The 21,938-nt window shown below is 57.3% G+C and overlaps 1 protein-coding gene across 3 annotated transcripts in view; it reads right to left on the bottom strand.

The window, feature by feature from the left end:
* The window catches only part of SHANK2 (SH3 and multiple ankyrin repeat domains 2), a 560,095-nt gene that overhangs the window by 269,875 nt on the left and 268,282 nt on the right, over positions 1-21,938 (bottom strand). For all 3 annotated transcript variants that reach the window (XM_043452087.1, XM_043452088.1, XM_043452089.1), the window contains one exon: positions 16,546-16,659. In XM_043452087.1, the coding sequence (XP_043308022.1) occupies positions 16,546-16,659 (114 nt within the window). The remainder of the gene's footprint in view (positions 1-16,545; positions 16,660-21,938) is intronic.

Genomic DNA, 21,938 nt, shown 5'->3' with positions numbered 1-21,938 from the left:
GTTCAGTTTAAATTGGTTCATTTTACATTGTGTGAATTCCACTTCCATTTAAACACATCTAAAAAAACAAAAAGATTCCAGAACATTCTGCCTGGGGCTCTGCTAGGCCACGGCTGCCTGCCCTCTGAGCGCCCACTCCTCGGGTCACTGCCTCGGGTCCTCTGGGTCTCTCCTGACGGACGCTCAGGCCCCTGGGCCGAGAAGCCAGCATGGGGGAGCCGGGGATGGAGACACAACGCCCAGGCCTTTCAGACTTGGGGCGGCCACTTGCTAGCTGGGGGTCCCTCCAAACGCTGTCGAGCTTCTAGAGCCTGTTTCCTTCCTCGTCAAGTCCCACACCCCAGGCCCCTCTGTGTAAGGCGAGCTCCCTGCCGCCTGTCCCCAGGGGCAGGGTCACGCCTGCTGGTGGGTCCATTCATGGAGCTGATCATGACCCAGCGCGGGGTCTGCACGAGACCCGGGACTGGGGACAAAGCGGTGAGTGAGGTGGCGAGGTCCCTGCTGTCACTCGGGGAGCAGAGGATGAACAGACAGACCCCAACAAGCCAAGTTTTATCCTGCAAAGAGCAGGGCAGGTGGGCCCTTGATGCAGGGTCTGAGCTGAGATCAGAGGCTGGGAAGGAGTGAGCGGGGCGGAGGGCCCTGGAGCCAGCACGGCACACGCGGGGCATGGCGGGCGTGTGGGCACGGGGGAGACCGCCCTGGGGGGCTCAGAGCAGACCCTGTTCCAGCGGACAGGCCGGTCTCTGCAGGAGAGAGGCCCCGGCCCCTGCGGGGCCAGCAGGCACCACGCTGCACTCCTGATGGGTCAATAAGCAGAGGAAGGGGGCGGGGTGGGTGCGGCGGCGTCCTGGATGGGGAGGGGCGCTGCAGAGGCCAGAGTGTGCTCCCCTGGGGGGCCTTCCCTCCACCCCCTGGCCCTCTCTGACTCCCCGCCCCGGATTCACCGAGCCTGTGCCTGGCCCCGCACACAGCTCACGGACCGCAAACGGCAGACTGCCAAACGCACCGCGCTTGTTGCCACAACGGGGCGAGGACGGAGAGCCTCCAGGGGCGGTGGCTCCCAGGCCAGCGCTGATGGAGACGTGGAGACTGCCTGGAGGAGGGGCACGCCTGGAGCAGAGCCCGGGCACAGGCCCCAGGCTGGCTGCGAGGGTCTCGGGGAGGAAGCTCCAGGGTCCTTACTGCCTGTGGTGCAAACCTGACCTCAGGGCCCCTGCCGGTTCCTGGCTGGCCCGCCCTGGCGTGACTGCCACGCTGCACAGCCGGTCACCGCAGACCCGGGAGGCCACGCGGGGCTTGGACCCTGACCGTCGGGCAGCACTGGACCGGGGCCCTCCGAGCCGTGAGCAGATGCCGGGCACCTTTACGGGCGTCACCTGAGCTCTCTGCAGGCCCAGGGCGGGTGGACACAGGACCGTCTGCAGGCATAGGGAGAAGGCAGCTGACGTCCCCAGGTCCCTGGGCCAAGCCAGGGTCCCCGGTGCAGAGACACGGGCACCCAAGCCGCTGTGCCCCAGTGGGTGGCCCCTCCGGATGGACCCTGGGGGTAGGGGACTCATCCGGGCCACTCTCAGGCTCAGGGGGTCGTCGGACACAAATCCAGAGGGGACACACCTGGGCCCACTCCCCCGAGCGACGCCCCAGGACCCAGAACTGTCCCCTGGGTGCCCAGTCGCCCCCCAGGGTCCGCAGGCGGGTCGCCAGTGTCAGAGTGGGGGGCGTCGCGCTGAGCACCTGCAGTGCTGGGAGTCACACTGTTAGCCTCTGGGGCTCCCCGTGGGGTTTGTTCACCCCGATGAAGTCTCTCCTTCCCCTCCTGGAATTCAGGGGCGGGCTCTCCTCCATGGGACCCCAGGTGTCGGCCAGGGCGAGGGTGGCGGGGTGAATGAATGAATGAATGAATGTGTGCGCAGCCCAGCGGCTCTGGCTCTGGTTTCCTCCCACCCGGACCCGCCACGCCTCCGCTCCTGCGATAAGTAGGGCGGCCCCGGGCAGCTGGCAAGTGGTGCCAGGTGCCCTGCTTTGCTCCCAGAAGTGTCCCCGTTTGGATGATAAACGATACGGTCACCCTGGCAGTGAGACTCCTTCGAGGAGCGTCCACGAGCGAAGCCAGGCGCTTCAGGAATAGGAACTAGGTCAGATTGTCGCTAGGGTTCCGTCCCTGGGCCCTGGCTCAAGGACAGCCCGGCCCTGAAGCCAGGCAAGAGCTGTGCGCTTACCTGGGCAGGTGTTCAAGGGGCACACGGTGCAGTTGGGGCCCGGGGGGGGGCCGTTCCTGGAGCCTCTGGAAGAGAACCGCATGCGTGCACACACAGGCAGGCATGCGTGCTCATGTATGCGGCACTGTTCCGGTGCGCAAGTGCAGGCGTGTGTGTGTGCACACACGTGCGGGCAGCCCTCATCTGACCCCCAGTGAGGTCCGTGACCCCTCCACCCCCGAGGCTCTGATCTGTGCCCGTGGAGAGGCTCCAACACCCACGCGGGTTCCTGTAGACCCAGGAGGCTGGAGACACGAGGCTGCCCCCATCTCCCACCCTGACAGGAGCCGTGGAAGGGACCGTGGCGAGGGTGTGACCTCTGGGGGGCAAGTCACAGCAGCGGGGTGGCGTGGCCTGGGCCCCCATCTCTGCTGACAGCGGGTCAGGGGAGATCGGGTCAGATGAAGGTCTGGTCTACGGGGAGACAAAGTTCTAGTCCAGTACCTGGTGTGTGGGATCGGAGCCTGGCCGTCTCTCCTGCTCTTTCCCTGAGAGTCCTTCTGGGAAATGGAGCTGGCAGCCCAATCCTGGCTCCAATATTACAACCTCAGAAGACGAATCAGGCTGGGGAAGTAACGGCTAACGCTGCTACAGCCTCGCTCTCCTTACATGTCTGCTGACCTGCTCGGGAGGAAGCTTTCGGAGCCCGTCAAGGTCACGGTCAGGCACTCTCGAGGGGAGCGGTCCGGCTATATGATCTGACAACTCCCCCCGCCCCCGCTGGCCCTGAGAGACCCATCTGGACCGATGTCACCGTGGGTGAGAAGGCCAGAGAGCCCGGGTCCCAGCGTGACTGCCAGAAAGTGACTTAATCTCCAGGGTCTTTTGTAAAATAGCCCCTCAGGTGGGCTGCCGGCCCCTTGCATGCCTAGGAAGACACTGGGGAAGAGAACCGGTGCTTTGAGGAGCTGAAACCACATGCAAGCCACCCCCACCCCCATCCCCCGTCTCCTCCCTGCTCTGAGCTCGGTCCCTCCTCCCCACACAGCGCTCCTGCAGCTAACAGGCTCGTGGGACCCTTGGCTGGTCCTGAAAGGCAGGCAGGGAGGGTTGGGGGTGGGGGTCAGAGACGTAGAGTCTGCGATGCTCTGAGTCACGCTCCCCGCTGGCCATGCTGAAGATGCAGCTGGCTCCCTGGGCACCCGCCGGAGGAAGGTGTTCAGCCTGGGGAATGGGGCTCCACGGAGAAGCCCAGGGGAGCCCCCTCCGCACATGAGAGCGCATGGAGAACCTCCCGGATTCAGCGAAGGGCACATTTGCATCTCGGCTAAACAAGCAGAGGCTGCTGGGGCGCATTCGCCGCGGTTAACAGCTGTGCCGGCTTGGACCACGCTCCTGGGGGATCCGGCTGCATTTGGCAGTGACTTCACAGCACGAATCTCTAATCGAAACAACTTAGAGGCAGGGGCTCCGGCCACAGGGGCGCACCGGAGCCAGGGCTGAGGCACCGCGGGCTTTGGCCGCCTGGGCGGGAGAGGATACCACCCCCTGCCCATCCTAGCAGGTGGTGAGCCCGGCCCAGTGTGGTCAGCTCGGCCACTGCCAGAGTTTAAAGCCCCATCCTCAGGTTTTGGCAGTTGCATCAACAATGCCAAATCCCAAATCGAAGCCTCAGCTGAGCTACAGGAAAAACTCCCAAGCCACCCAGCCTGTGCCATCAGGAATTAGGAAACCCTGCGAGTTTTCAAAACAAAGTGTGTTTGTTTAAAGCTGGCAACGCTCTGGAGGGTGAAGACCTCTGAATGTGAGCATGGGACACGCGTCCTCAAGCATAAGTGGGGGCAGGGGTGGCACCTCTAGGTCAGCAGAGCCGCTATGAACATTTCGGGACCCAGTGCAGAATGAAGACGGGGTGGTGCAAAAATGACTGAGAATTCCAGGACGGTGACTTGAGAGTGTAACAGAAGCACACTGCCCGTGCATCGGTGGGTGGGTGTGGCCTGCCCATGAAGACAATCCCTGCTGATCTGAGGAAAGGTGCGCTGTATGTCCCCAAGTCCCCTGCCCCGAGGGCTGTGGGCAGGTCCTATCTCCAGGGAGCCACCGAGAGCTGTACCCAGAGAGGAAACTCGGGGACTCCCTGGAGGAGACAGATGGGAGGCAGCCAGACGTCAGCGCAGTTCTAGGGCTGAAGACGGAAAAGAGGTGGCCTTGAGCTGTGGGGAGTGCCTGGGCGAGCTGATTCAAGGAGACGGACCTGGAAGCTCTAACTCGAGAGGCTGCTCACTGAAGTGCTACTTGCCATAGCAAAGCAGGCAGCGGGATGGCCAATGTCACGTCAAGGTCACACCGGTGACATCAGTGATGCAAACTGTATATCAGTGGTTCCTCCGGGACCGCAGGGAGCCTTTGGAAATGGTGCTTCTGAAGACAACTCTCAGCCCATGACACCATGCCCTTTGTCACTCGGGAGAGAGCAAAAGTAAGATCCAGAATTTTAAAGGAGGCATTCAATTTTGTTTACTAGGCATTTATACTCAAAGAAGGACTGACGTGATTATCAACATGGGGGTAGGATTATGAGTGCGTTTTATTTTCTTTTTTATACCTTTCTGTGTTTCCCAAATTCACTGCAGGACCAAATATGATGTGTAGGAAGTGAAGTGAAGTGAAGTCAAAGTCGCTCAGTCGTGTCCGACTCTTTGCGACCCCGTCCATGGAATTCTCTAGGCCAGAATACTGGAGTGGCTAGCCGTTCCCTTCTCCAGGGGATCTTCCCAGGGCAGGGATCGAACCGGGGTCTCCTGCATTGCAGATGGACTCTTTACCAACAGAGCTATCAGGAAAGACGACGAGGATGATAAACATGTTAATTTCAAGAGTGAACACCCCTCCAATGATTATACGCAAACGGCCAGTAAGCACGAAAAAAGACGCCCAACATCACCGCCATCAGAGAAATGCAAGTGGAAACCACAGTGAGATACCACCTCACACCCACTAGGATGGCGATTATCAAAAAAACAGAAAATAGGCGTTGGCAAGGATGTGGAGGCATCAGAACTCTCATATCCCACTTGAGGGAATGGAAAATGGAAGACGGTCTGCTGGTTCCTCAAAAGGGGATCTTCCTGGCCCAGGGATCGAACCAGCATCTCTTACACGTCTCCTGCACTGACAGGTGAGTTCTTTACCATTGAACCACCTGGGAAGCCCATTCATAGCAGTCCAGTTCAGTTCAGTCGCTCAGTCGTGTCTGACTCTTTGTGACCCCATGGACCGCAGCACTTGCTAAAGCCAAGAAATGGAAATCCAAATGTCCACCAACTGATGAATGGATCAACACAATGACGTCTATATTCACAAGGGAGTACTACTCAACCTGAACAAGAAATGAAGTTGTGACACAGGCTACAATACGGATGAACCCTGATAACATTATGCGAAAGCAAGCCGGTCACCAAGGACCACATACAGGAGTCTTTCACTTGTAGGAAATGTCCAGGATGAGCAAATCCTAGGAGACAGAAAGTAAATGAATGGTCCCCGGGGGCTGAGGGAAGTGGGGGATGGGGAATGCTTGTTAATGGAACGAGTCTCTTTTTGCGATGATCAAACGTCCTGGAATTAGTGGTTATGTTTGCACACCCTTGAGACTAGCCTAAAACCACTGAATTCTATGCTTGAAAAGGGTAAATCTCACGGTTTGAGAAGTTCATCTCAATCTAAGGAAACAGAAAGCAAGATGCCACGTCAGAAGTCCTCTAGCTCGTAGAGGGAAGCAGTCTGAGTCAGGAAAGAGTTGACCGTCCAGCACTAATCTGACAACCTGATGTGATTAACCACTTTTTTTGTTTGTTTGTTTTTGCTGCACCACATGGCATGTGGGATCCTCGTTCCCTGACCAGGGATCGAACCTGCGTCCACTGCAGTAGAAGCACGGGTCCTAACCAATGGATCCATCAGGGAAGTTCCTTGATCAACCACTTGAAAGCTTCTGGAAGCTGCATTTGCAGATGATGAGGGCTGACTGTTGGTTTATGTCTGTGAGTGGTGCCCAAGCAGCCACTTCCTGCCCTGTCTCCTTGGCTGCCTGGGGCCAGGTCCCCTGGGACCCCGGGCTCCCCCTCCTCCTCCTGCTGGCTCCCCCACACCCCCAGACCCCGCCTGGCAAGGCACAGGGGACACACAGAGCGTCCTCCCAGATGCTTTCCTTGGCTCCACGATTTGCAGGAGCAGGAGCTGGCCCTTACATGTCTCCTTACATATGCATGTCTTCCATGTAATCTGCCAATGTGAGATTTCATCTTTCCCAGCATGCAGCCCCCATAAGCCAATGTTTATTCATTATCCCCGGATCTGTTTCCTATCGTCTATTTCAGAGGAGCCAAAAACAACATCTTAACTCAATAACAGAGCACCATCTGATGGCTTTCGTTCTCCAAAATGAGCCACGGCTCACTCGGCGGGGCGGCCCTTGGCTCCTGTCTGTGCCCCAGCTAGAGGGGGGCCCCTGGCCTGGCTAAGCATCCCTAGACTGGGTACCGAGGGAGAGACTGCGGGTCTGTCCTCTCTAGACTGACAGATGGTGAGTCAGGGTCCACCTGCACATCCTGGGAGCATCCCACCTCTTGCAGGGCATGACAACAGCATCTTCTGGGGCACTTAAGAGTCCATCTCTCATGGATGATGAGGACAGGACAGCCAATTACCTAAACAGGGTGCCCAGGCCCCAGCGCCTTTCTGCCAGCTCTGCAGGGGGAGGGGGGCCCAGCTCCTTGTATTTGGGGTGAGGCAGGACAGTCAGAGACAGAAATCACTGACTTTGGGTCAGTTGAAGGGACCGCTCCCTGAACAATCTCCAGGAGCCAGACTCGAAGACAGCGTGGCCTGGGGTGTTGGTACTTCCTTAGGACTCCAAGTAGCCCACCACCTTCCCTGCTGTCCACAAACTCGATGGTTTTAAAGAGACCTCATCCAGTAGAGATGGAGAGGTTTAAAATGAGAGAAGCCCCATCACTGGAACTGAGATGAGCTGTGTATGAGAGGGAGAATGGTCGATACCATCCTCACGCAAAGTCCACCATCCTCCCATCCATCCATCAATTCATCCACACATCCACCCATCCATCCATCCATCTCTCCATCCACCCACACATCCCCCTATCCATCCATCTCTCCATCCACACATCCACCCATCCATCCATCCATCTCTCCATCCACCCACCCACCCATCAATCCATCCATCCAGTCTCTCCACACATCCACCCATCCATCTTTTCATCCACCAATCCATCCATTCATCCACCCATCCATCCATCTCTCCATCCATCCACACATCCATCAATTCATCCACACATCCACCCACCCACTCATCTATTCACCCATCCACCCAAACCTTCACCCATGTGTCCATTCACCCATCTATCCAATCTCTCCACACATCCACTCATCCATCTATCAATCCATCCATTCATCCACCCATCCATCCATTTCTCCATCCATCCACCTACCCACCCATCCATCCAGCCAGTCATCCATTCACCCATCCACCTGACCACCCAAACCTTCACCCGCATGTCCCTCCACCCATCCATCCATTCACTCAAACTTTCACCCACCTGTCCGTTTACTGCCCCTCCCTCATCTACTCATCCACCCCAGAAGGACCTTCTCAGCACTTGGTCCATCTCAGACCCCACGTCGTGTGTCAGGAACACCACCATGAACTACTTGTATCCTCCTGGTTCTCTGCCCTCGTGGAAGGGTCACACACCTCGGTCAACCCACCTTACGAATCATATTTACAAACTAACTCACAGGTCCGCTCCTTCCATCCCCTTGGCTGGCACCAGGTACACAGATTATACCTGGCCCAGAGCAGAGGACGGCCCTGGGCCTGGCCCTGAGAGGTTTCCAAATGCTGGTGGGTCAGCCTGCAACGTGGGCAGGTAACAGTCTCGAGACAAGACAGCACAGGTGCTGTCCTTGAAACTCAGACAATGGGACGGCCCCACGGGGACAGGTCTGAACAGCAAGAAGGGGAGTGGGGAAGTACAGAGTCCCACGCGGAGCAGAGCACGGCTCTTCACCACCATCACAGGCTGAACAATGTCCCCAGACTCACAGGTTGAAGCCCTAATCCTCAGTATGACTGCATTTGGAAATAGGATCTTTAAGGAGATAATTAGAGTTAAATGAGGTCATAACTGTGGACCCTTAGCCAACAGAATCGGTGTGTTTGTGAGCAGAGGGGAGACACCAGGAATGTGCCGGCATGAAGGCCGCGTGAGGACACAGGGAGAAGGCGGCCGCCGGCTCGCCGAGAAGAGGACCCTCAGGAGGAGCCCGCCCTGCCCACACCTGGCCCTCGGAGTCCCGCCTCCAGAACTCAGGAAGATAAACAGCTGCTGTTTAAGCCCCCTTGGTCTGCGGCATTTTGTCACAGCAGCCCTGCTCTGCCCACGGCCATCCACACAGGAGGCCCAGGGTGGGGGCAAGAGTTGCCCACCCCGGGTGAGACCCCTGCCCCCCAACCCCAGAAGCCTGGCCAGTAGGGACCACAGGAGGCTGAGGGGACCGCGGACAGAGCTGGAGACACCACATGCTGTGGTGCCAGGAGGGGCCGTGGAGGAGGAGGGCAGGGCTGGTACCCGCGTCAGCAGGTTGCCACGGTAACCAAGGGCCGGCCACCACCGCCGTGGGGAGGGGAGAGGGGTCCCAGGGTGACACCAAGGACTGAATCCTCCCGACAGAAGCAGACAGACCTGCCAGAGCTCTATTTTGGGGGCGAGCCCGAGCGTGGAAACTGGTATTTAAAACACAGAGCAGCTGCCTGGAGTCAAGGCGCGCACACCCAGGCGGCGAGGCTCCAAGTGTATTTTAATAAAATGGCGTAAAAGAAAGAGGGCGGTAGTGGTGGTGGGGGGAGGCTGTGTGCTTCTGCCACGGTTGTTTAACAAAAACACGATCATTAGCAGCCAGGACAATGAGTCCCCATGTTTGCTTCATGCTCCGTTAGGGAACAGCTAGTAACGGGAAGCCAGCTCTCTCGTCGCTTATTAATATTTTGGATTACAGTTGTGCTAATAGAGTCATTTGCCTGTATTTTTAAATGTTCTAAAGATAACAAAAACATTCTATTTTTGAGCCGACCGTGCCCACTGTGGCATGTTGCAGACCGTTCGCATGCTCCTAACGGGACGTCTGTTTAAGCGGGACGGCGCTGGGCCCTGCCCCCGTGGCCGCACCCAGAGCTGCTGGGAGATGCGGTGACAGCTCCTGCCTCGTCTCCCAGGGGGAAGGTGGGTCACGGCTTGGCCTCCTCTCCTGGTCAGAGAGCCCAGAGGCTCTGGCCTCTCAGCTGAAGGGGTGGCCGCGGCTGCAGCAGGCGGAACCCCTTGGCTGGTGGAGCACACGACCAGCCCGGGCACACTCCCCTCTCTCAGCCCTGCCCAGGCCCATCACACGATCACACCCACCCCCCAGCCACAGCGTCTGATTCCGGGGCGCGGGACTACAGATGACGCAAGTCAACCTAATCAAGGCCAGGCCTGGGATGTTTGCCGCGGAGGCAGGAAGACTCCATCTCCTATTAAAACCTCTCTGCTGGACGTGGACCGAGCAGGACTGAGCCCAGGGCAGCTGAAGACCAGGCTGAGAGATGAACTGCCTGGAGAATAAAGCCGCCAGGCATGCAGAAGGTTTCCGCCTGGCTCAGCCCAGATCCCAGGGTGGGCCCAGGCTGTGGGCCTGATGGGGCGGCAGGAAGGACCTCAGGGCATGCTGCTGCAGGAGGGGGCTTCTGTGCCAGGACAGACTCCGGGGGGACCTGGGCCAGGGGTGCTGGGCCCCACATCCACTCACCATCCCACCCTCAAACTTGAGGAGGCTTTAAGAGGACAACTGAAGGTTTGGGGTGAGCCCGGGGCAGGCCTGGGGCCTGCAGTGGGGTACAGGGAGGGCTCTGGAGGGCATTGGGGGTCTAGAGCAGTCCCAGGGGTTTAGGGGTTCCAGGGGCTCCATCTCACGCCTTCTGCAGGCAGCATCACGTGGGTCTGGGGCACACGGGGCAACTGCGCTGACAGTGACCAGCCGTGGCCTTGGCATCGTTCCCACCAGGTCATGGCAGCTGAAACCAGAGATGAGCCAGACTTCCATTTACTGGGAGCAAGGAAATAAACGCTCAAACACCCCGTCTGCCTCAGGGATCGTCCGGCTTTCAGGTGGGGGTCAAAGAGCAGGGGTCTCGCTGTCAGCAGAGGAGCCCCTGATGGGCTGGGCGTCCCGCCGCCCTGGAGAAGAACCCGGGCCACGGGTCTGCACCACGGCCCGAGCGACCCCCTAAGGGTGCGGGGACTCTGAGGGGTCTGCAGCAGTGGGGTGAGGCCGTGGGACCAGGGTAACTGTGAAGCAGAAACAGAGCTAGGATGAAGAGCAGCCTGTCAACGCCAAGGCTAACAACACAGATTCTTTCCTACTGGCTTTTTGCGCCTCATCACAGCTCTGGGGGGGGGGGCGCCTCACGGAGCCCAGAGCCTGCCAGTCCTCTTGTGGTCACCTCTGCCACCTCTGGAATGCAAGGGGGAGGGTGGTTAGACCAAGATCCACAGGGGCTGGGGGGAGGTGGGGAGAGCCAGCACGATATGGATCCACTCCCGCCGTCCAGAGTACCTCGTACCCTCAGAGCATCGAAGGGGTTGGCACTCCATCAAGGCTACCGGGGCACTGACTCTGTAGACCTAATTACCTAATTACCTAATATACCTAATTAACTGTCCACGTCCTCCAAATCGCCATCCTCCACACACACACTGCACCGTAACATCGTTACCCATGGCACCTTGCTGTCAACTCTGGGCTGATGCGTGCAAACAGGTGCGTCTGTATAAATCGGGACCCACCTCTGTCTCTCCCGCATCGAAACAAGACCTCCTACAACTCTGCTCCCCCTCCAACGCTGCACACGCACCACCTGGAGCCTTCATGTCCTTCCCGGGTGAAGAAACCCACGCAGAGCCACCTTGCTCCCTGTGGGGAGGAGCCAGCCAGGAGCCAGGGGGATTGAGAAGGAGCCAGGGCTCCCCCCGAGTCCCCTTCACTCCAGGTAGATGCAGGTGGGGATTAATCAGGATCTCAAGCTGGGCAACCCCATAGGGGGCTGCCCGAAAGCAGGCCTATGCTGGAGCAGAGAGCGTTACAAGTCTGAAAGGATCCACCCCCGCCCAGCCTGGTGCTGAGACATGGGCGCTTAAGTAGGTGGTTAGCTCCTGCCCTGCTTACTCCAGCCCGGATGAGATGCCACAGAGAAAAGCCTGCTAGAAACAGTAAGAAGTCAGAACCAAGGTCAAGATGAGCAAGTGCATCCCTTGTTAGAGAAATTAACCACCAAACTCTTCATAGAACCAAGTGGATATTAAATGCCAGCAAATCACCCAGTGACCCAAGGCCACCGTATCAGTCTGCCCTTGGCTACCCTTGGCTTCTGCTCTTTGTCATTAGGTGACGAGAAATCAGTTGGTCCTGCTCACAGGCAAAAAGTGCCTGGAGTCGGGTTCCCCATCGCGCTGCTCCTTCCCTGAAACACTCACCTGTTGTTTAGTGCACGTGGGTGAGATCTGTAGCAACATGTTCGCTTTAAAATGTACAAAACTGTTGTTGTTTAGTCGCTCAGTCCTGTCTGACTCTTTGTGACCCCAGGGACTGTAGCCCACCAGGCTCCTCTGTCCGTGGGATTTCCCAGGCAAGAACACTGGAGCAGTTTGCCATTTCCTCCTCCAGGGGATCTTCCCGACCTGCATCTCCTGCATTGGCAGGCGGATTCTTTACCACTGAACCACCAGCGAAGACAGATATAAAAGTGGTCCTACACCAAAGAGAAAGCTTCTCAGGGCTCAAGCCAGCCAGCTCTGTGCAGAAGGAGCTTGCTGCATGGAAACATTTAAAAAATACCTTCTCCCGTCTCCTGGATTCTATGTATACGCAACATAATTTTCAACATTAAAAAACAGGCACTATAAAAAGTGCTAATTGTGAAAGCAAAGAATGGAGAAATTGGACTTTATTTAAAATTTTAAATTTTAACTTGTTAACAGACATGGAAAATAAAAAGGCTAAGTCACAGATTGGGAAAAGTCTTTGCAACAGATACCTGATCAAGGACTGATACACGGAATCGGTAGAGGACTCCTCTAAGCCAGTGATGGCAAGATAAAGAGCCCAGCTGAAAATGGACAGAACACCCGAGCGGATACTTGGCAAGAGAAGCTATAAATAAGGTAAGTAAGCACATGTTGCTCAGTTACTAGGTCGTGTCCAACTCTGAGACCCCATGGACTGCAGCACACCAGCCTCTTCTGTCCTCCACTATTGCCCAGAGTTTGCTCAAATTCATGTCCATTGATTCAGTGACGCTATCTAACCATCTCATTTCTGCTGCCCCCTTCTCCTTTTTGCCTTTAATCTTTCCCAGCATCAGGGTCTTTTCCAACAAGTCGGCTCTTTTCAACAGATGAAGCTATTGGAGCTTCAGCATCAGTCCTTCCAATGAATATTCAGGGTTGATGTCCTTTAGGATTGACTGGTTTGATTTCCTTGCAGTCCAAGGGACTCCCAAGAGTCTTCTTCAGCACCACAATTTGAAAGCATCAGTTTTTTGTTGCTCAGCCTTCTTTATGGTCCAACTCACACATCCATACATAACCACTGGAAAAAGCATAGCTTTGACTATATGGACCTTTGCAGTGTTTAATAACATAAGCCATCAGAACAATGCAACTTATACCTATGTAACATATTCTCCACACCCATCTGAATGGCTGAAATTAGACTGATGTTACCAAATGTTGCTGAGAAGTGGAGCCACTGGAATGCTCACACATGGCCGGCTGGAGTACAAGATGGCACAGTAATTTGGACAACTGTTTGGCAGTCTCTTATAAAATTAAACACACTCATATCTCACGACCCTAGGTGCTTCTCCAAGAGAAAGGAAAAGACATCTGGAGAAAGACTTGTACAAAATGTGCGTAGCATCTTCAGTCATGAGCCCAGACTGAGAAGCAACCCAAACGTCCATTACCAAGAGCGTGCATAAACATCCTGGGGCATAAATATACAACGGAACACTCACTGACAACAACATTTACAGAGCCCCGACTTACACCCCTGCAATGGCACTCAGCAGCGTGAAACACGCAGCGCTCAGGAGTACGTGCTCTAAGTTCCAGCTCTGAAACAACCACAGGCTACACCGATCTCTGGTGGCAAGCTACAACTGAGTAGAACCCTGTGGGGACTTGCTGGAGACAGAACCCCCACCCCTTGTGTACCTTGCCTCTTGTTTGTAGAAAAGCTTTAGCTTCCCAGGCCTTCCCCAAGTTCCAAAGCACAAATTTAATTCAGAGAAATACAAAACCAAAGGGAAACAGTCAAGCCAGACGGAATAATAATAGTTTTGCTGTAAAACAAAGTCAAGGACCCTCAGTTCCTCCTCAAGGGCTATAGATGATATTCTGAGCCACATTCTTGAGCTGTTGTGCAGATACTAAAACCCCCACCAGGCGGAAGAAGTTAACTGCACACTGCCTACAAGCACATAGACCCTGGAGTGAATGGAACCATAAAGTTGATGGTTGAGATTCCAGAAACATCACGCTGTTAGCTCACCACCAACCAATCAGAGAACTGCACATGAGCTGGCCACGCCTCCCACAACCCTCTCCCTCACCCGTGGGGCTTTGAACTTGAGCTGCCCCTTCTCCTTGCTTTGTGACGCCTTGCAATAAATGCTGCATTTTCCCTCACCACAACCCAGTGTCAGTAGGCTGACTGTACTGCATGTTGGGTGAGTGGACCCAAGTTTGGTTCGGTGAAAGAATCAGAAGCAGGGTTGCCTCTGGTTGGCAGGTAGGTGACAGGAAAGCAGCCAGAGAGACCGTTTGGGGGCGATGGACATGTTTTCTCGACTGCAGTTGGAGACACAGGTGTACACATTTTTCCAAACGCACTGAACTCTACTACTACGTGGGCGTTTTTACTGCATGTAAGTCACCACCTTTATAAAAGATGGTGCTAAGTCGCAATCTCAGAAAGCCAAAGGCAAAGAGAACCCAATAGGAGCCACTCTGGACTCCCCCACCCTAAGTGAAGTGAAAAGTGAAAGTCACTCAGTCATGTCTGACTCTCTGCAACCCCACGGACGGTAGCCCACCAGGTTCCTCTGAGTTCTGAAAAGTGGAGAAAAGGAGGCAAAGCAAGGGTCAGAGACAAACAGCCTGAGACCTGGCCCATAACTGGGGGGTCTGAGGACGGAGGTGGGACCACCAGTCAAGGCATGCGGTGGCCTCCAGAACCTGGAAAAGGCAGATAAACGGACTGTCCCCAGAGGTCTCACAAAGCAACACAGCCCAGCTGACACCACCATGAGACCACCCTCCCCTCCACCGCACTCCTGACCTCCAGAACCACAGGATATCACACTTGTGTTTGAAGCCACGACGTTTGTGGAAAAAATGTCCAGCTCCTGAGATCCTTAACCATGGTGTAGATCACACACTATCATGGTTATCCACATATAGCATGGATTGGAAGGACTGATGCTGAAGCTGAAGCTCCAGTACTTTGGCCACCTGATGCAAAGAGCTGACTCACTGGAAAAAACCTTGATGCTGGGAAAGATTGAGGGCAGGAGGAGAAGGGGGTGACAGAGGATGAGATGGTTGAATGGCATCACTGACTCTACGACCATGAATTTGAGCAGTGTCCAGGAGATAGTGAAGGACAGGGAGCCTGGCATGCCGCTGTCCATGAGGTCACAAGGAGCTGGACACGACTGAGCCACTGAACAACAACCCTCCCTCCCTCCAGGAAGCTGGTATTTTCTGGAGGACGCAGGGAGCAGGAAGGCCCAAACGACCCTCACACGTGGTCGCTCTGGGCTCTTCCGTGCAGGTGTGAAATTGCCAGCAATACCAGGCACCAACATGCCTGAGTCTCCAGTGGAAGCGTGGGGGCAGGAACCCAGTGACACTGAAGCTGTTAACTGGGAGGGAGAGCGGGCTGGATTTCCTCCGGGTCAGGAGGGGAGAGGCGAGATGCCCAGCAACCTGGAAAGGCGAGTCAAGCTCACGGGCCGCGGCCTGGCCCTTCCCAGACCAGAGAGGCTGGGCAGCTGCTCATAGGAGGGCACAGGTGTGGGCCAGTGTGTGCTGGGCACTGTAAGGGCCAGGAAGTCCAGCCTGTACCAGGGGCTCAGGATATCATCACCAAACCCATGAAAACACGCTCCCATCTGCCCGCTGACCACTGGTCCACCTAGCCCAGCACAACCAGTCTTTCCTTTCAGGGTCGAGTGAGTGACAGCTCTGACCTTAACACCCCCACAAGATGGCAAAGGTGACCATCCCCCTCTGGGTTTAACCTGAGCAGGACTGTAGGCAGCTTAGCACAGACCGACACGCTCATAGAACCACATTCTCAGAAAGGGAACCAGCTGGGCTCCCTCCATGACAGCAGACCAGAGACACATCCCGCTTTTCCGGGCTCGCCTGTTCAGGACAGCTAATTTCCCGGTCAGACTGGCCCAGCGAGACCTGGACTGGGAACCTCGAACGGGCCACCAGACTGCCCATGGACACAGCAAAGCTACTGGCTGCAAAGCAAACGTGGCCAGTCCTGCCATGGGCGGCGCCCCAAGACTGGGATTCTATCAGAAGTGGGCAGGGCACGCGTTGACCAGGCTCTTATAAGAAACCACTGCTCTGCCTGTCTCCAGCTCATCTATTTTTTCTCAGCACCCTTTTATATAAGTGGAGCCCTCTGAGCATTTTAATCCACTCATTCTTTTGGCAACCACATTCAGGGCGGGTGTCAGAGCTGTACCTGGGAGTTTGGGGAGGGGCTGGAATGACTTGCTTCGGTGAGCACCAACCTCTTTCTAGCAGTTTTCATTGAGACATTAAACCTCTTGTCCTCAGGGAGGGCCTGGCATAAGCCGGTGGGAAACGCAAAGCTGCCTGTTATGAAAGTTGGCGTGAGAGATCGATAGAATAGTTCCAAGCATTTAATCAACCCCGGAAGCCTTTTTCCAAAGGCTCGAACGCATAGTCCCAAGTTTCCTGGCAAGTGCACTGAGCGCCGTTTTAACGACACGCTTCCAGGCTGCTCCTCCCCCGCCGCGCCGGTTTCTGGTTCCAACAAAGGCCGGTCGGGTGGCGTCCGCCGCTCGGAGGATCAGAGATGTCCTCGCCTGGAGCACCTGCTGTACCTGTCGCGCACTCGACATCACCAACGACGCCGACCCCAGGCCCGGGAGAGGTGGACCACGAGGGCGGGGTCCGCTTACCTGCCTGGCTGTCCCGGGGCTTGCAGTGGACCTCCTCCACACACTCAGCGGGGAACCATCCGATGTGGCCGCGGGAGCTGCCTTCCCAGAAGCCACCTTCGCCGATGCTCAGCACTGCACACGGAAAGGGGCGGGGTTAGTGGGCGGGGCTTGGGGGCGGCTCTGGTCCATTTGACGGCTGACCACGCCCCCTTCAGCGGGGGACCAGGGGCCTGGCAAAGCGTCCCTCAGAAGGTGCAGTGTGGAGCCTCTAAGCCCCCTCTGCCTGTTAGGCCCGGGTGCCAGGATGCAAGCGCTGGGCATCCTGGCGTCCTTGTATCTTGCAGCACAGGCATGTGACCACTGCGTCCTGTCCCTTCAGTCCCAGTTGAGACGGGAGGTTAGGAGCCTCCAAGTCCTCATCATCAGTTATTTCAAGGGTCAGAGCGGGGACACAGGCGACCCCGATGAAGAGAAGGAACCATGAGGTCCCGAGCTGGGGGCTGGAGAGCAACAGTCTAGGCTCACAGGAAGTCCTAAGTTAGTCTGATGAAGCAGAAATCACAGCAGGAGATGGAGAAGCAGCCTGCCTGGCGGCTGCAGGACACCACCTGGGCTTGGAGCGGGCTGGCTGGTGCCCCCACACGGGCAGTCCCAGGCCTTCGCTGGCTTATTAATGAAGAACCCACGGATTATGTTGGTGCTACAAGCAGCAGGGGACAATATACAAGTCCTGAATATCCAACGGAAGGACTGATGCTGAAGCTGAAACTCTAGCACTTTGACCACCTGATGTGAAGAACTGACTCACTGGACAAGACCCTGATGCTGGGGAAGATCGAAGGCAGGAGGAGAAGGGGATGACAGAGGATGAGATGGTTGGATGGCATCACTGACTCGATAGACATGAGTTTGAGAAAGCTCTGGGAGTTGGTGATGGACAGGGAAGCCTGGCGTGCTGCAGCCCATGGGGTTGCTAAGAGTCAGACACGAGTGAGCAACTGAACTGACTGACAAGCAGCCGGGAGCCCGTGAAGGGCGGGCATCACTGTGCACAGCGAAAGCAAGGGACAAGGGCAGCGGGAGACACAGCTGCTCTGCCTGCAGGGCTGAGCGCGCTGGGCTCCCCCTCCCTGGGCTCAGCGCTGGGTGCGCAAGGGCCTCAGACGGGGATGAAGCATATTTGTTTTTCAACTTGACCGATGCCAAGCGTCGGTGAGCAATGCAAATCCAAAGACAAGAGGGCCCAGGCATTGCCTGGACAAATGTTTGGGTTGTCAGGGATAAGAACTCGGTGGGGAGGGTCTTTGTCTCTTAGGCTGGTGATGCTGGGCTGGGGGTGCTCCCCGCCCCCCCACAACGCCCTGGCTCCCTCAGAGCACGGCGGTGCCGCAGGAGGTCAGTATAATCTCTGCACGTCTGAAGCTTCTGTAAATTACCTGGGAGCCCCAGGCACCAAGGCTGCGGAGGAGGGACCATGACCACAGACCTCATCTTAAAATCCGAGACCAGATAAAGGATGCCTGGACCCATGAGTTTTGAAGGTCAACGGCACAGAGAACATCAGCCTTAAAAGTCCTTGCCTGATAATTCGAAGAAATGGCCGGAACGAATGAGATGGGCAAGCTCCCCGCTGACCAGGATGATCATAATCCCTTGGACCACTTTCTCCAAAAATCGACGCTGGTCTCACGCTCGGTACAGCCCGGCTGATGTACACCACGGGGGCCCAGCTCGGACGCAAGAGGGTCATCTCGGAGTGCTGCCCCGGATGGACAGCGGAGGACGGGGACCTGCCAGGGCGCCCACCCACCTGCCCTCTTGGTAGTGAGCCTTAGTAGGTAGTGTGAGCAGGTGTTAGAGCGTCTGGGGGAGGAGGGGCCATCCAGGGAGACACCCGGGCAGCTCCCAGAACTCCTGCCTCACTTTCTCCACTTGTCAGAGCAGGAAAACGCTCCTCAGCTCAGAGCGGCCCCAGGTGTGAAAAGGACATGCTAACTTCACAGCAGGGCCCTCGGGCCATCACTGCGCGCCCCCCCCCCCCGCCCCCGGCTTGCCTCCCACCCCCTCCAGGGACGACACACCTAGACCCACGTAGAATCCGTATCGAGAACACGCTTCTGGGCGTGACTGTTGGCACGAGATCGCGGAGAGAATGACCGGCTGTGGACAGCTGACTCGAGAGCGGGGAGATGCATGGGAGGATGTGGTCCGCTTGGGGACCCTTCCCAGTGACCTCGGGGGACAGAGGAGCCACAGTCTGTGGGCGAGGGAGGGAGAAAGGGCCCCGGTTGGTCCTGGGCCTCTGGTTCAGCAACGGTAGCTGGGGGTCCTCTCTATAGCGGCAGGAGGCAGGGAGGGGGCATGTGGAGGGGCGGGGCGGGGTCCCGTCTGGACCAGGCTGTATGCTAAGTGAGGGACTCACTTCTGTCCCTCGGTGAGTCCAGCAGCTGACCCTGCTGGCTCATCTGGCCTTGCCGTGGGCCTGCACTCAGGGCGGTCCATCCACCCACATCCCTGGGGAGGGGCTTAATGGCTCTACGGGCCAGGCCCCCCTGGTACGGCAAAGAGGGAGCTGGGTTGGGCTCACACATGAATTCTAGTTTTAAGTCACTGAAAAGTCAACATGTTACACCTGAGAAGCAACGGTCTTCACTGTCCTTTACTGGTCGGCCAGCTCCCGGAGGCCGAAACAAACTGGCTGGAGAAGGTGCCAGGGGAGCCTCCGCCCCAAAAGCTGACCCCAGGCCCGGCCTTGTCCCCCCAAGACATGCACCCTCCCTCGTAAACAGAAAAACAATAATAACCACCCACGCTGGATTAGGCTGGCAAAATTAACAGGCCCCCACTCCCACCCCAGCCCACCCTGCCTGGTAACCGAGGAAGGACCCGACTGAGGGGAGGGGCTGGCCTCTGGGTTGAGAGAGCCTGAGCCCCAGGCCTGCCCGCATTCTGCACCCAGTCCCGACAGGCATGGACATCTACACCACCCAGAGCTTCAAGCCATCATCACCAGGAGGAGCAGGACAGTGCCCTGCGCCCAGGCACCCCTCAGTTCAGAGATGTTGGGGTGAACTTTCCCAGGGGCACGGGCTCAATGTCCGCTGGGAACATTAAGACCTGCCTCGTAGGGCTGAGCGGAAAAGATGTGAATAAGATGAGAGCTGCGGGTGGTCAGCAGGACCCCAGGCCCACCCACCTGCCACCCGGACCCTGCAACTGGACACGATGAATCCCGAGGAGTCTGCCCGGTCTGGGGACTGCTGTCACAGCGGCCTGTGCTGCTCACACGATGGGACCCGATGCCTGCGGCCCACGGCTGCTGGGAGGTTTGCATGGAAAACGCGAGCTGTCTCCAGTGGAGAGCCTGACGAACAGCAGGCACCGATGAGTCTCCACCTGCATCTCCTCCTCTGTTATCACCTCTGACACGTGGACAAGGACATGTGGCCCCCAGACATGACGTGACTGGCCCCTGGGTCACTGGGAGGGCTCCCCAGGCCCCTCCCAGGCCAGCCAGCTGCAGGCCCCAACCCCGGTCCTGAGGGGACAGCGAGGTGGACGGATGGACCCATGGGGGGTAAAAGCCCAGGGCTGCAGGCTAGCTGGTTTCAGAGCTGGGCGGGGCCAGGAGACCCAGTGCCCTGTATCTGGGGGCCCCGGCTGAGGGGGTGCATGCAGACAGAGCAGCCCATTCGGGCCCGTTTTACCTTCAGGCGAGCCACCAGACCCCCGCCCCCCAGGCAGCTGACTGCAGATTCAGGCGTCACTCCTCCAGGAAGAGGTGCGGTTATTTTTAGCATCGCCGCCGCCCAAGGGTCAGCAGGCAACAGCTTGCTCAACACAGTGAGCCCCGGCGGCCTGCCCTTCCGGGCTTCCTGGGAATGGTGGCTGCCCCTAGAGGTGGCTCTCCTGGCCGGGGAACACTGCCTGCCTTCCGCCTGGGAGGAGGGCTGGGGCGGGGGGGGGGGGGGTCACGGCTACAGCAGACGGACCCCCTGTGAGAGCTGCAGGAGGGCCCGCAGGACCCGGGCGTCTCTGGCTCCCGGCGCCCCGTGGCCGCAAGCTCTCCCGGGAAGGGAGCTCCCAGGCACCTTCCACACCCGACCCTCCCTCGGCCTGCAAATTGGGGGCAGTGAGAGAGACACCCCCCCACCGCTTCCCCGGGCAGTAGCAGCCTTCTGAACTAACGCTGCCGTCAGGAGGCTCTTGTCCAGGGATGGCCAAGTGCTCAGCAAGGGCCTTTTAGCTGCCTTCCATCTGCACTCCGCACGAAGCCATGGGCAGGCACCTCCTTGGGCGCCAGCCAACCAATCGGCAAAGGCTGTGCCCTGTGGGTGGGTGGTGGGCTGGCCAGACGGGGGCTCTCGCGGGGTCAACTGAAAATTAGCCCACATGCAGGGGGAAGTCTACCCCACAATGGGCTCTGGTATTAAAGTTCTACATTGCAAGTCATGTAGTTTAAATGCTTATACTTTAAAAGTTAGCAAAATGTTGTGTTAAACTATGTAGAGACAATCAGGGACTTCCGAGCTCAAAGAGCCCCGCCCCCGGATCACATCCTGAAGGCAGCCAGAAACCCTGTGTGTGTGCAGTCAGTTGGGTATGGCTCTGTGTGACCCCAGGGACTGCAACCCACCAGGCTCCTCTGTCCAGGGGATTCTCCAGCAAGAATGCTGGAGTGAGCTACCATTTCCTCCTCCTGGGGATCTTCCCGACCCAGGGATCGAACCCCCGTCTCTTACATCTCCTGCACTGGCAGGCGGGTTCTTTACCGTAGAACGTGGATAGAGGTAGGCGGGCCTGGTGGGCAGCACGCTCGCTGAGGACAAAGGGGAGGGGAGCTGGACAAAGAATCCCCTTCTGCACGGCTTGGAGGCTGGACTCAGAGTGGTGCCCAGGGCAGGGCTGTCGGGGGGCACGTGAAGAGAAACCTGCGTTCTGAGTCAGCTGCAGAACCAGAATGAGGAAGCCAGGAAAGCAGCCAGCTGGAAGTGAGTGGAGGTGTCCCCACCAGGGAGAGAGCCAGAGAGGGGCTGGCAAGCTCGGCACCCCCACGGCTCTGAACAGATGCAGAGCAGCTCAGCTCAAGTTGGGGACCTGAGCTGTCACCCAGGCAACCCTCCACAACGAGAGAAAGAGAAGGAACTGAAGCCATCGCCACCGCCTAACACCCTGATGTCCAGAACGCAACAGAAGATTACCGGACATGAAGACCCCAGAGGATGGGGCCACGCTCCAGAGGAGAGAAAACCTGGCGAGCCCGCCCGGACCCTCAAGGAGAGATGACAGACGGGGATTTCAGAGGGGCGGCGACACCCGCCCTCGCTGGGTGGGTTAAACACCCCGTGCTTCCAAAGGAGTGAAAATCTCAATAGAGCAACAGGAAGGCTTAGCAAATAGAAAGAAACTAT

The sequence above is a fragment of the Cervus canadensis genome, chromosome 29, assembly GCF_019320065.1.
Source record: "Cervus canadensis isolate Bull #8, Minnesota chromosome 29, ASM1932006v1, whole genome shotgun sequence".
In the NCBI taxonomy this organism is placed as follows: Eukaryota; Metazoa; Chordata; class Mammalia; order Artiodactyla; family Cervidae; genus Cervus; species Cervus canadensis.
This window is presented reverse-complemented; position numbering and strand designations above follow the sequence as displayed.